The sequence below is a fragment of the Chlamydotis macqueenii genome, chromosome 2 (assembly GCF_036417535.1).
Source record: "Chlamydotis macqueenii isolate bChlMac1 chromosome 2, bChlMac1.mat, whole genome shotgun sequence".
NCBI classification, from domain to species: domain Eukaryota; kingdom Metazoa; phylum Chordata; class Aves; order Otidiformes; family Otididae; genus Chlamydotis; species Chlamydotis macqueenii.
In genome coordinates, this window is record NC_141557.1 from 122,135,902 (window position 1) to 122,150,334 (window position 14,433).

At 37.4% G+C, this 14,433-nt stretch overlaps 2 protein-coding genes across 3 annotated transcripts in view; one reads left to right on the forward strand and one right to left on the reverse strand.

The window, feature by feature from the left end:
- Positions 1–14,433, reverse strand: part of LOC104474368 (DGAT1/2-independent enzyme synthesizing storage lipids) — a 688,180-nt gene that overhangs the window by 299,821 nt on the left and 373,926 nt on the right. The gene's annotated exons all lie outside the window — the stretch shown is intronic.
- The window catches only part of RP1 (RP1 axonemal microtubule associated), a 181,203-nt gene that overhangs the window by 99,861 nt on the left and 66,909 nt on the right, over positions 1–14,433 (forward strand). The window contains 5 exon segments of the mRNA XM_086742338.1: positions 440–609; positions 8,122–8,341; positions 9,651–9,805; positions 11,751–11,964; positions 13,304–13,494. Coding sequence (XP_086598464.1) covers positions 440–609; positions 8,122–8,341; positions 9,651–9,805; positions 11,751–11,964; positions 13,304–13,494 — 950 coding nt within the window.

Below are 14,433 nucleotides of genomic sequence, written 5' to 3' on the forward strand. Positions count from 1 at the left end.
TTTAAGTTTCATTGTTTGACTCGTTGTGTGTTAGCCAGCAGTTCTTACAAATGGATCTCACTGAAGTCTTACAAAATGTTACTTTTCTTTTCCATGTTACATATGAACACTTTAAGAATGGAAATTTAATGAATTTATTACTGCAATAAAAAAACAACCTATTTTGTTATACAGAAAGCAGAAAACTAGCCAAATATTCATTTTACTGCTTCCTTGGTGTTAATTGCTCCTTGCATACCCAATTCAACAGTTCTCTTACGCTTATCAAGTCTTATTTAAGTTATAATTACCTTCAAGAGAAGGAATGTCTATTTGTCTACTTTTATAAAATGTGATGTAAGTTCTTAGTAATCTTTAAATTATTTATTGCAATAATAACAAAAACATCTGTTACTTTCTGCCATTGATACTAAAAATGTGACATTTTTATTTTGTTTAGCACAACAGTGGAGAGTGCAGGTAAAAACAGATGGAGATTCCCCGGAGCCACAAGAGTGTAAAAGGACCCTTGTGATTTACGGCTCAAAGGGCAAAAGTGATGAGCTTCTACTTTCTCCACAAACCCCAGGATATGTGTGCTTTCTACCCAGAGCAACAGATGAATTCATTGTAAGTCATAAATATACGGTACTATGCAGAGCTTACCAGGATACTCCTCTCTAGCCAAAAGATATATATAGAATTATAGAATCATAGAATAGTTTGGGTTGGAAGGGACCTTTAAAGATCATCTAGTTCAATGCCACTCCAAGGAGCAGGGACATTTCCAACCAGATCAGGTTGCTCACAGCCTCATCTAACCTGGCCTTGAATGTTTCCAGGGATGGGGCATCCACTACCTCTCTGGGCAACCTGTTCCAGTGTTCTACCACCCTCACTGGAAAACATTTTTTCCTTATGTCCAGTCTGAATTTACCTCTATTTTAAAACCGTTATCCCTAGTCCTATCACAACAGGCCCTGCTAAAGAAAGAATTTCTCCCCACCTTTCTTGTAGGCCTCCTTTAGGTACTGGAAGACCACTATAAGGTCTCCCCAGAGCCTTCTCTTCTCCAGGCTGAACAATCCCAACTCTCTCAGCCTGTCCTCATAGGAGAGGTGCTCCAGCCCTCTGATCATCTTCATGGCCTCCTCTGGACACTCTCAAACTGGTCCATGTCCTTCTTATGTTATGTGTGTGTGTGTGTATATATATATTTATATGTGGAATGTTAGGCTGCTACAAATGACGTATTTTTTTACAAAGATGGAAAGATAGAACTTCAGATCTTGGGTCATCTTCTGCTTGTAGTCCTGTTCTACTACAGCCAGCTGCAGTGTTGTCTTTGCATTTTCAGTACCTTCACGTGTAAATATCACAGAGAAAAATGGTCCTTTTGGTATAATGTATTGTGTTCATCAGCTTGTCTTGCATGTTTTCTAACTCTAAAGATTCTTGAATTGCAGTTCATACAATTTATTTGAGAATGCAGAATATGAAGGACTGGACAATATTCCCATATGACGTTAAATGGGCTTCTCTTTGTTTCAATCTCTGTAAAGCAGTCTCCACCCTCCCCCAAAAAAGTTATGTCTCTCAAGCCAGCAGGTAGAGGATTTTTCTGGATAAGGAGAATGCATTCATGCTTATCAAAATGTGATGAACCCTAAAGTGATAGCATATACATGGCCAATATTAAAATCAACCCTAAAACAGTCCTAACTACCTGTACACATGACGTGCATCCTGCTGCTTTGAGAGGATTCATCTGAGGCAACTTTTACACGTTCAAATTCTGCCTCAGCTTTTTAGGCTAAGTCCCTGCAAATACTGTTGGTTGGCATGAAGTGCAGCTTCTGGCCAGTGAGATGGGAGAAATAGCTCGCAATTCAAGGCAGTTTCATAAAGCTCAGGAATGCTTTTCAAAGGCTGCAGTAAACATTCTGAAAACAATGGAAAAATTACACTTAGAAAATGTTGTCAAAAGTTCATCATAATTATATGATCCAGGCTGAATTTTTAATTTAAATAACAAGCTAAAGCAATTTAGGAACTTTACGGGGAGTGAATTAAAGGATAAATGGCACTTGTTAAAGACAAGAAAGCAGCTGCTTATCAGAAAACAGACAGGAAGCACACTGAGCAACAAAAGGAGCTTCCGAAGCTATCGACATAAACTGAAGAAGTCAATAGAGGCAGAATTTATGCGTGGAGCAACCACACCAGTTGGCTGAATTTTGGCAAGCGTCATTCCATAAAGCAGTTCTCTGTTACATCCAACTTGGTGGCAATTTTCCAAATGGCCTGTATTCCTTGTTAAGATTACCTAATTTCAATGACTGGGTATCATGCTAGGAGAAATAAGTAGTGTGATGCATTAGCCATAGTTGTCCTTCATATTCTACTCTCCTGGGTACCATAGTACCATATCCATCATACTGGGCTTCCACCTCAAGGGCTTTTTAAATGCTGGTTTGTACTTTGGATTGGCTTTGGGTTAGTGCCTATATTTTCGCCTTAGCTATTTGTGTCCTTGTTTTTGTTGCTTTATATGAAGAAGTTAATACTATTTGAGCATTAATACTGTTTGAGCATTGTTTATTGTGCATGAAATTTGTCTCTTTGCCACATAGCTTACAGTGTTTTACAGTTTTTGTGACACTGTAAGGAAATCAGAATAGCGAGTCTGATATAAAGGAGCATTTGGGGATTCACAGATATCTCCATAAATACCTTAATATCTTCTCTAGCTGGTTTAGCTAATAAACCTACTTTCATTTTACTCTCCCTTTCTTTGTTCTTACTAAGGCTATTCAGAAGAACTCAGAAGCTTTGCTCACGTTCTCCCACTGTAGCAGCAAGCTGGAGGCATGAGCATGGTATCACAAGGAGGACAAGCTGTGAATTCAGCTTTCCAACAAGCAGGAGTAAATGAACTTTTAAATCCCGCCAAGATCCTGGTCCTAGACAAATGTCCTCAGAAATACAGTGCAGTGAAAAGAACAACAGATTATGTGCTATAAGCAGCTCACATTGTTTTGAAACAGTAAGCTTAGTTTTCATCTCAGAGATACGTTTATTGCACACCGAGGACAGAAAGGCATGTAAATTCCTGATTTTCCAGGTGCTCTCACACAAATATGTGCACAGATGTGAAATGTATTCAGAATGATTATTTGTTCCAAAATATTTCTAACCAACTCCTATGGAAGAACAGGTGTAGTTTAATTGCACGTAGCAAGCGTAAGGAATAAATTGTTAAAAGAGATAAAATAGCAGCATGCTATCAGGTACAGTTGTTGGGTTTCAATGGTCTCAGGCACCTCTAGTACAGTGGGTGAGCTGCTTAAATTAGAATAAATTTAATTAGAACACCTCAGTTGTAATAAATAAATTGAGAAATAGGTGAATGTGTAAATGTTATTGAATCTATTGGGAATTCTAGCATTGAAGATAGCATGGCAAGAAACCATGCCGTCTCCAATGAACAAACACATGGAAAAATAACTGGGAAAATGAAAGTAAACTGACAGTGCAGTAGTAGATTTTTTTTCCTTGATATTCCAGTTATAACAGGAATAAATTGCTGATCTCATGTGGAATGAGTAAATTTCTAAAGTATATATATCTTTCTTCCAGTTGTCAGTGTTTCTTGGTTACTTACAGAGTAAGCTTGTTGGAGCATGCATTTGGAGAGTTCTAGTCTATCATGCACATTTTATTATCCAGGGAATCATAAAATGCAAAGATACGTGGACTGACAGATCATGGGATTGGGATCCCTTAAACTCCTCTCCAAAGCGCTAGCATAGATAGTATGAAATGAGCAACAGAGATCTTGAGATCTTCAAGTAGAACTGTTTGTAAATACACAATAAATGCGGATGTATTTTCTGTTAAGGATTATGAGGGTGATGGAAAATTTTAAATCACATAATGCAATGCAATGCAATGCTCCATATGTTTTCCACAGTATGAGATGGTGCTCCAAACAACAAGTAGCGGGGTTTTTGGAGTTCCTGACAGAAAGCTGTTCAGCTGAATTTTAGGATGCTTTGACCACACTCTTCTAACTAGAATCATTTATGCTTTTTTTTTTTTTTTTAACAGGGAAGTGATAAAGAATTTAATTTAAATGTACGCCCCAACAGTACATTTGACAAAGCTTTAATTACATTAGGCATGATGTCTTTGGAGAGCCCTGTATGAGTCAAAAAGGAAAAGATTTTAAATATTATGAAATTTTCTAATCATCTTCATCAGTTACCTGTCTCTGAGAGCTTCAAAACCCCAGCGGCTTTGCCAGAGCATCCTCTTGATTATAAGAGCTATGCTCCTTTAATCATTTAACGGAAAAAATATTGCATTGCTTAGTATATGACAAATCATATCCAACTCAGTTCAGATTTCAAGTACTTAATATTATTTAAAAAAAAATCAGAAGAAATAAATCTGGAAAAATTAATTAGGAGATTATAATCATAAATAGAAAACAAGGTAAAGTGTCCTCTTACAAACATTCTGCAAACTTAAACCCAAGATATTCACTGGATATACACTTTGTGATGAATTATTTGTCTGTCTCTGCTTTGAAGGTCATGTTACATCAATTAATAGGCACTGATGGAGGGAAAAACCAATTATGGGATCAAAGGTAGGGTATCATATTCCAAAGGGAAACTGATCGTATTCAATTGCTCAGAAAAGGATTACAATAATGTTGTAATGGCAATGCTCTGTTATAACGATGGAGCTGAACAAAAATACTAATAATGGCCAGAACTGTGGGGGAAAAAAACCAAACCCATGAAAAGGGGAGAAATATCTAATACACTCAATTGAAAATAAGTTATGTTGTTTAATTCTATGGATCATAGACAGCGTGACTGCTAGGGCTTCCTGTTTCAAAGGCAGTCATGGATTTAATTGAAATTGTGATTCTAGAAACAAAAGGGGAAAATAGTGGCTTTTAAATAGTCTCTCTGGTATTCTGTAAAGCAATAGTAAAATGTGAGGTACAACTTGCCCTGTCATATAAAAATAACTAAGTTCTGTAATGTTAACTGCAAAACAGAGACCTTTATGGAATAAGCTGTGCACGGCATTTAGAGTAGCTCTGTGATACAGTCCTGAGGTCCATCTGCAAGAAGGAAAATCTAGAGGCAGTAATTTATTTTATAAGTCAGTAGTCTCATTTTGAAAGAGAAGAAGCAATGATTTTGTTGCCCATGAAGGAACTATAATTTAGATGAGTGAAGAACCTGTGTGCTCTCCTCTCAATGAACCCAAATAATTCCTGTTAAGTTTGGTAAGAGATGAATGCATATTTTAGGAGAATTAAACTGCAATCCATCACAGCTAATGACATCCTTTGCAGCATACACAGCATGAATTAAAAACTCTTGACATGAAATTCTGCCCACATATTTCCCTTTTCATGGTGCAGCAGTCAGGAACCTCTGAGAATGTGACAGATCCAAGGGTATAACCCCCCTCACACATGTCTGAGACAGCCTTAAATTATGTATGCTCAAGGACATACAGACAAACAGGGCAGGTTAGGCTTAGAGAGAGGTCAAGTCTGGTGCCCTCTTCTTCAGTGTAAAGCTATGGCTATGTGGTTGTTGTGGGTACTATGGAGTTACAGTTCAAGAGCTGAGAGATTCCCTGCAGCCTCGGGGCTGTTACATAGACAGTAGAAAGGATTTCTTCCCTGGTCCTTAAAGAACAATGCCTTGAATCTTGAAATTTTGTAGGAGTGGCATGGCAAGAACTTATAATACTTACTTAAAAGAATTCAGATGGGAAGGGACCTTTTCAGTCATCAGGTGCAATTCTTTCCTACCATAGGCCTCTTTTCATAAGTTCTACATCATAAACTGTTCAAGCTTCTGTAAAATTATTTTGGTGGGTTGCTTTATTTTCAATTAACTGTTCCTCTGCATACTTTTGATGTTTTACTATTTCTTATTTGCATAATAATTATTAATGAGCTTGGCCAGCTCTCTCCCAAAATGACAAAACCACACTTTTTATATGGTTCCTCCCTAGTAAGAATAAGGTAGTTGATACTTCCCTACATGTATGTGTCCACTGCACAAAGGCACATGAACTAGCTTTTAGCAAGATAGGTCAGCAGCGCAGGGCTGTCAAGTACAGAGCTCTGCTGAGAAGGAGAATAAATTTATCTATTAGAAGCTCTGTACAATGTTTGGGGAGCCAGTCTGTGGGTGATACTGCTGGTCCCAGGGTATGTGTTGTAGTTTAGCCCCACTCAGGACCAAGCTACACAGCCTCTCACTCATTCTCCCCACCCTTCTGAGTGGCATGGGGTGAAGAGGGAATGGGAGTTGCAGTCAATTAATCACACGTTGTTTTCTGCTGCTCTTTCCTCCTCCTCGGGGGAAGAACTCCTCACATTCCTCCTCTGCTCCAGCGTGGGGTTCCTCCCACAGGCTACAGTCCTTCATGATCTGCTCTGGTGTGGGGTCTCCTTCTCCACGGGGTGCAGTCCCCCAGGAACCAGGTGCCCCAGTGGGCCCTCCATGAGCCACAGCCTCCTTCAGGCATCCACCTCCCCCAGCATCGGGTCCTCCATGGGCTGCAGGTGGATCTCTGCTCCTCCGTGGGCCTCCATGGGCTGCAGGGGGACAACCTGCTTCACCATGGGCTGCACCATGGGCTGCAGGGGAATTCTGGCCAGGAGCTGCATTACTCCTCCCCCTCCTTCTTCACTGACCTTGGTGTCTGTAGCCTTTCCTCTCACAGGAAATCCTTCACAATTGGCAGGCAGATGCCTCTCAGGTTCTCTTCACATCTCATCCTCTCTCTACTTCTTGCAGCCGGGCTGGGCAGAGTCGGGCCCAGATGTCGGACCCACGAGGCTTGTGCCTCCCCCTCTCTGCTCACGTTCTGCTTCTTCACTTTTTCTTTTTTTTTTTTTTTTTATTTTCCCCTTTTTAAATATGTTATCACAGAGGCATTATCAGTGTAACCAATTGGCTTGGCCCTGTCCAGCAGCGGGGCCACCCTGGACCTGGCTGAGTCCACCAGACAAAAGGGAAACTTCTAGAAGAAGCTGCCACTGTAGTGCCCCTGCTGAAAAAAAAAAGCACAGCATGATTGTGTAAGACTAACTTCAGTTTCTTACTGTGATGCTACTGGGTACACAAAGGATTTATTTCCCAGCAACAGTCACGAAAGCTTGTGTTATGACTGGTCTGGAAAAAAAAAAGCAATAGGAGAGAAGAACAAGGCCTCTGGCAATATTTTCTGTTTTGATCCATCTTAAAAATGATTGTTACCTTTTAAAAATAATTGTTTTGCCTCGTTTCACTTGAAAATCACTTCCCACCTTGTCTTCCTTGCAGTTGTCCAATGGAAGGCTGCAGCACTCCACTTCCTGGTGTTCAGAAGACTTGTGCAGTGGTTAATGTCATGCAGATCATTAGTGCTTGATACAGTTTGATCATCCTCGTTCCCACAGCCCTGTGTTGTATGGTTTAACCACAACTCACAGAAGCCCACAATCAGCAACCAGATATTGAAGTTCCCATATGTAGTATGGGAACAGGGCTGTGTTGTTCTACACAGTTATTTGTGTAACTTTCATGATTTACTTTTATGAAGAAATATCCCTTCTTTTTTTTTTTTCCAAATAATTGGTTATAAAGTAATTTCATGTTCTAAATCTAATTATTTTGCAAATTCGAATTTATTAAAACTTTCTAGGCTCATGGTAATTATCAATAATATTAATACCTCATGTGACTGCTTGTATCAGAACCTTTAACTGTAAGTTAATGCTCCCCTTATCCAGTAGGGTCAAAGCTTTACATGTTACCTTTTGTCTAAAGAACTTAAATGCACAAGTGTTTCTAATTTTAACCTTGACTCACCCTGATGGTAGAGTATTGTGCTCACAATATTTATAAGGGAACTGAGAAAAATAAGGGAGACAATCTCACCCATGATCATACCATGAAAAAGAGAAGGATTGATTCTCTCATCGCACATATCCCAGCCTCCAATTCAGCTTTTCTGTTGATTAATATCAAGCTTAGGAATTCCACACTGTTTGGGAAAATCTCTGTAAGTGAACCAGCCCTGACAGTATGCTCTTCCTCATGATATTTTTTGCAGGTTGAGACTGGAGATCTTGGAGATGTATACAAGATTCGGGTCAGCTGTGATGATGTGCCAGGCTTTGAAGGCTGGCATTTGAAGTCTTTTAACTTAGAAGAGCTACATACAAAACAAGAACTGAACTTTGACTGCAAGTGCTGGCTCTCTCTTAATAGAGAAGACAAGGAGTTGGTGAAAGAGTTCCCTGCAGTCAATGAGGACAAGAAAACTTTACCAGGTAAAAACGGTGAGAGGATATAAACAATGTAAACTAACCTCTTGAAAGGTAATCAATGCCACAGATATAATACATCACTTTGTCTGAATGTGATATCTTCAATGTCTGTATTGCAACTGTCTTCATATACACACTGTGAAAATACTGACCACTTAATGAATTTTAATTTTCCAGTTAAGGCATGTATTGGGTTTCACAGTTGTTAAATCTTCTGTATTATTCTAAGTGGGCAAAACAGAGCAATATACTTTTTAAAGACAAAGCACATGTTCAAAGCCATGGAAATTATTTGTGGTAGATTTACTATTGAATTACTTACCTTATTAGTTATCAACACAAGTATCAGAAGTAATCCTCATTTTACAAAAAAGTTTTTTATTTGTTTTTCCTTAAGGACTATTTTTTGACATGCCAAGAGTTTCAGAGTATAGTCAGAGATGCACTTGGGATGTGAAGACCTATAGAAGTACCAGAAAAGTTGTCAGTTACACAGGCGATAAAAGTAATTAGAGACATGACTTCTTTGCTAAAGTTCCGGAAGTTCTGATCCCTGAATACCTCAAACTGTTTAATGACCTTAAAAGAAACTATAGCATTAGATTAGTTAAATGTTAATTCAGCAGTTACATTAGAAATGACAAATGAAAAAAAAATGTTACTCTTCTTGGATGAGTATGAATATATATGCAGTATATTGATCTATCTCATAAGAAAATTCAGTCTGACTGTGTAGGAATGCATTTATACAGGAGCACTATAAAGGCAAAAAGTTTCTCGTTCCTGTCATGCACCTTAAATTGATAAGTGCGTTTTGTACATTTTTACACTTCTATCTCATGTCATGCATCCAGATGCTATGCTACGTCTCTGCTATTTTAATTTGCATATACTTTACATAGTGTCCTATTCTTTGACCTGTGATAGTTATTATCTACTGCAAAGATAATTTAGTTTTTACAATCCCTGAGCAAACTCAGATGAGTTCTTATTTCCCAGATCTTGCGCAGTAAAACAGAATGGGGCAGAATTTGTGTAGATATTAGTTGCTCTAAGCTGCATAAGTCTAAATTGTCTAAGTCCAATTTCCTTTGAATTTCTAAGGAAATTAATGAAAAGTCTTCATTGACCTCAGCATGACGAGATCAGATTCATAAAGAGTAACCTGACTATTTTAATCACTGTGTAGCAGGTATTTTGGTAGCTGCAGAAATAAAAACAAGCAGTAGTCTTACTAAACACTGTGTTGCTTTTTTTTTTTTAGGTGCACCTTGATCAGGTTTATTTAAACTTTTTTTTTCTTTTTGTACAGTCTGTAAGTATGTTGTCTCTGTACATATTGGCGACCACTGGGGCGCAGAAACTTTTGCAAATGTTTATATCACTCTCTATGGCAAAAGAGGGGACACAGGTGTGAGGAAACTTCATACCTCTTTAACCAAAGGAAGAAAATTTCAAAGGAATAAGGTAATGGCACAAAAAATGCTGTCTTACATGTGCAGGAGTTAGTACTGTATTAAGTGTCACTTAATGGCTGCTCAGAATACGTCATGCTACAGATGGGCAAGAATTTGGCATCAGAATTTATCTTCCAGATATTTGCAGCAGACCAATACCAATGTTATGTCCTTTCTGTACAAGAACATCCCCACATGATAATAAAGGCTCAACATGAGCACATAGAAAGCAGATTACTGGGAAGAACCTCTGTGATCACACGTTTTACTTCTTCAATTCCAAATACAGGGCAGCACAAGTAGCAAAGAATTAAAAATTAATAATCTGAAATAAGTTATAGAAATTGCTGGGAGAATTTTCCAACAAATGGTGTTCCTGCAACCACAATCCAATGTGAAACACTAACTCAATGTCTAGTTTAGACAAAACACAAAGAATTCCACAAAACACAAGAATTCCACTTGGAGAAGAGAATGTACACAATAGCAGTGTTTCTAGAAGACCAATAACAATAAAATTATTCCTTTGTGTATTAGTCTTTCCTATGAGAGGTTCACTCACTGAACACTGAAATTTGAAAAAGTTCACCACCAAGATGTACGTTGCCAAGGAGAGTGTTAGATTTCTGTGAAATTATTTCATTAGACAATTACCACAGCACTTAGTAGGGTAAAAGTTCTGAGAGAATTTCTAAATTTTATTTCTGCATATATGTCAGGGCTATGCCTATATACAGAAGACAGTACTCAACAATAATTATTTTAATTTACCTTCCTGCACAGATTTATTTCCTAAAATGTCTGCATTTAAAAAGTTAATGATTTCTGCTTACAATCTGGTTGTTGTATCCTGACTATTGTTAGAAAAAAAAATTGTCATATGAATGTACTTTTAATATTAGTAGCAGAAAGTCTACTTCTCCAATATTTTTGTTTAAAAAGTAGCAGGAACAATGCATAGGACTTTGGCAAGTACCACATTTTTGAGATCAGTTTTCTAATATATTCTTTATTAATTGTCCTGACATCTGGTTTAGTAAGGTCCTACTATTGAATTAATGTTTTATTGGAATGATGGTGTTAATTATAATCCTAGACTTTGTTGTTTAAACTCCAGTTGTTCATAACCGTGTTGACTTTTATAAGCTACCATCAGGTCCCTCTGGCCCTAGGCTGGGCCATATACAGAACACCTGTCTTTCTTACAAAACAAGCAAGAATTTAATGGGGCATACAATTTCTTTCTTTGCATTTCACATTTTTCCATATATTGTTGTTTTTGTTGTCCCTATTCTCATCCACTGATGTCTGTGTTTATTTATCTTTTTCTTACTCTGCTGTCTCCATTCTGCTTCCCTTCCCGTCTCTCGTCTTTTACATAAATTGTTCTCCACCTTCATCTTAACTTCTTCCCTTCTGTTATCTACTCTTTTCTTCATTTGCTGTTTTCACAATTATTTTCATTTTGTAAGAAAAACAAAAAGACAGGCTTTTCTGATTATTTGAAACAAATTTAGAAGCTATCCTGGAGTGAACATATTCTTTTTAGATTTCTAACTTTTCTTTAGGACTGTTACTATATATCTAGGTTTACATGATAAATTTTAGAAACTAGAAGTACCTTGAGAAACAGAAATTTTATTAGAACCAAAATCTCATCATAACTGTTTGATTGTCAGAAGGCTGAGATATATGGATTTTATTGTAATATTAAATGATCCATATTGTCCAAAGATTAAATGAAGTTACAGTGCATCATTAATGACGAATGTGGGATTCAATGTTAGGTATAATCAGTGTGTACTTTCTTAGATTCTGAAAGGAGATGTTGCATTAAATATTACAAAACAACAGACAAAAATTTTAAATCCTCAGCTGAATCCAGCACTACATTTTCCCTGAAGCTCAAATATATTCAGTTCCAAAGTCTGTTTTATTATTTCTATTTTTTGCAGGTGGATTCATTTTTGGTGGAAGCTGTTTCTCTGAGTGATTTGCAAAAAGTGGTCATAGAACATGATGGAGAAGGCTACGGGGCTGGGATGTACCTCAAGATGGTAACAGTCAAGGAATCACAAGACTCAGACAAAGAATGGGTCTTCCCATTGTGGAACTGGCTTGATACTCATTTGGGGTTATGTGAGACCGTTTGTGAGATTGTGACAGTTGGTAAGCTCTTCAGCAAAACTCGCCTTCCTGTTTATATATATAATTTTAAAATTTGGCTACAGCTCTTTCATATCTCTACAGTATCTTTCTTTTACTGAAAATTTTATATTTCAGTTTGATCTTACTAGTATAGCAAAACCACATCTGGTAAGATCAAAGTTAATAAAATTCCACCCTGTCAATGTGTTGTGAATGGAACACTCGCCTTCCAAATTAACGTCAGCACATTGCAATGAAAGATTTAAAGCAGTTTGGGATGCATGCCTCATGGGGATAAATACCTGAAGTTTTCTGCACTGCTTTCAGGTATCTTAGGATCTCATTTGAAATCCAGATAAAGTGTACTTTAGTGAAATAAGCCTAGTCTTTACCTGTGGTATTACTCCATAGCACAAAGCAACAGTTGTGGTATGCTCAGTTTTTGCTCATTTCAAGCCTACTCTGCCCCACATTGTGCAAACCTAAACCTGGATGTATTTGGCAAAAGAACACTTGCAACAGGGCCTTTGGTCCTTTATAACTAGTAGAAAAGATTCCTTCCTTCAATCCTGTGAAAACAATTCAATGTAAAGTAAATGAGCTACAAAAGTTTGCCCAGAGGCTGTAAGACGGCTTAAAAGCACAAAAGGTGCCCGTGATAGATATACAGGCATTCAGTTGCTAGTTTTTCTGAGTTGTGGAAAGTACATATTACTGAGCTTTTCATTTCCATTAAATAATTTTCATTTCCAATAAAATGGTTAAAACAGAATCAAAATGAAGGATAACAGCAATTAATGAAGAAAAAGAGAGGGAGATAGTAATATTGATCTGAGGATCAGACAGATATTTTCATGTGTTTATTATAGCTTTACCTGTCAGTCTTGCACTATTACAGCACATGTTATATCGCTAGGTAAGATCTAGTTACAAATGGAGTTCATTGGTAGTATTCATTTTGCATTAGGTGCCTACTTGCTACAGATGGCTGGTGCTTCTAAGTGATAAAGTGGTTTTAGTAACATTGATTCCTTTTTAAAGAACAATTAATTAGACCTCTAAAAGGTGACTGAATGTTTTCTAAGTAATTACTTCTAAACATGACAAGGAAAATACCTTGGCATCAAGAAAATACCTCTGAAACTAAATCTTAAACACAGAAAGAACATTAAGCTGTTAAATTCTTGGCAAAAAATATAATAAAGGTATTGATGTGTTATTCTTACTGAACTGTTGCTATAGATACAGCATAACCTGCAAATAGAGCTTAGTTTGTGTACTGTAAAGGCTACGATCCTGTTATATTATGCCATTCTCTCGTGCTGTCATCTTTCCTCTTTCTCTTTGATCATTTTTAAAGGTAGAAGATTGATTTCTAGTCCTAAACTGCCTGAAATCATCATGAAGTCATCAGGTCTCTGGATAATGGACATCACTGGATCCGACTTGAGCAACAGAGAGGATCCAATATACCTTTCTTTTATCTTCTATGGTAGTCTGAGTCACAAAAAGTTGCCACTTCAAGTTACAGGAAAAGCAATTCAGATCAAAGTACTTCAACCTTTCTCTATTGAAAGAAAAGCCTAAGAATCCTGTAGCCCATAACCCACTTAATTCTGAGATCAACTGTTTATTTAAACTAAACTACTAAATTGATTTTTAAGTCCTTTCTGTAGTTTGGCACAGGTCATCATTTTTGTTTCTAGGTAGTAATGCTGTCACTTGAATAATGGTTTTTGAATGAGCAGATTCTCCCAATGCCTCATACTGAGAATGCTTAAGTGAGCGAATGGGTCCCTTGGTGCATATCAGAGTATACACCACACTGTAGGTACTGATTTACAGATTTTGTTGATCTCACAAAAATAAGTAATTTGTAAACATACAATATGCCATGGGATACTATAGAGATACTTTTGAGACCAGTGGTGGAAAAGAAGGAATCATAAATGAGGTGAAACTTACAGAAATTTCATTTTTCTCTTTTGTGTAATTTATTCATCCTTGCCATCACGTTTGTCCTAGCTAAATGCCTTTTATTGCATGGTTTCTCTCTTTTGTTTTTTGCCTGTCATTATCACTTTCTTTTTCCTCTTGATCAGCTCCTTTTTACTCACAAGTTTTCTCCTTTATTCAGTTCTTCTGCCCTTCCATTGTTTGTCTTCACTTCCTTCTATTACCTGTTAACTGAAATATTAACAAGTGCCTGAGGTCCACTTTCATTGACTTGTAGTCCCCTTCTTTTCCCAATGCTCTTACTTCCCTCTAGCTATAATTCCTTCACAGTGCCAACGCTGTGTTACTCTTATGCTTTTGTGGTTTCTCTCTCCATGAAAGACCAGTTCAGTAGAATTTGGAACTGGCCTGAAGCTAAACGTTATGGACACCTCCTCTGGCTCAGGACATCCCTGAGCCATAAGTGCTAGAAACTAGGACAATATTCAAGGGAAGTGTCACTACTACTTGTCCTCCTCCAAGCTTAAGAGTGAT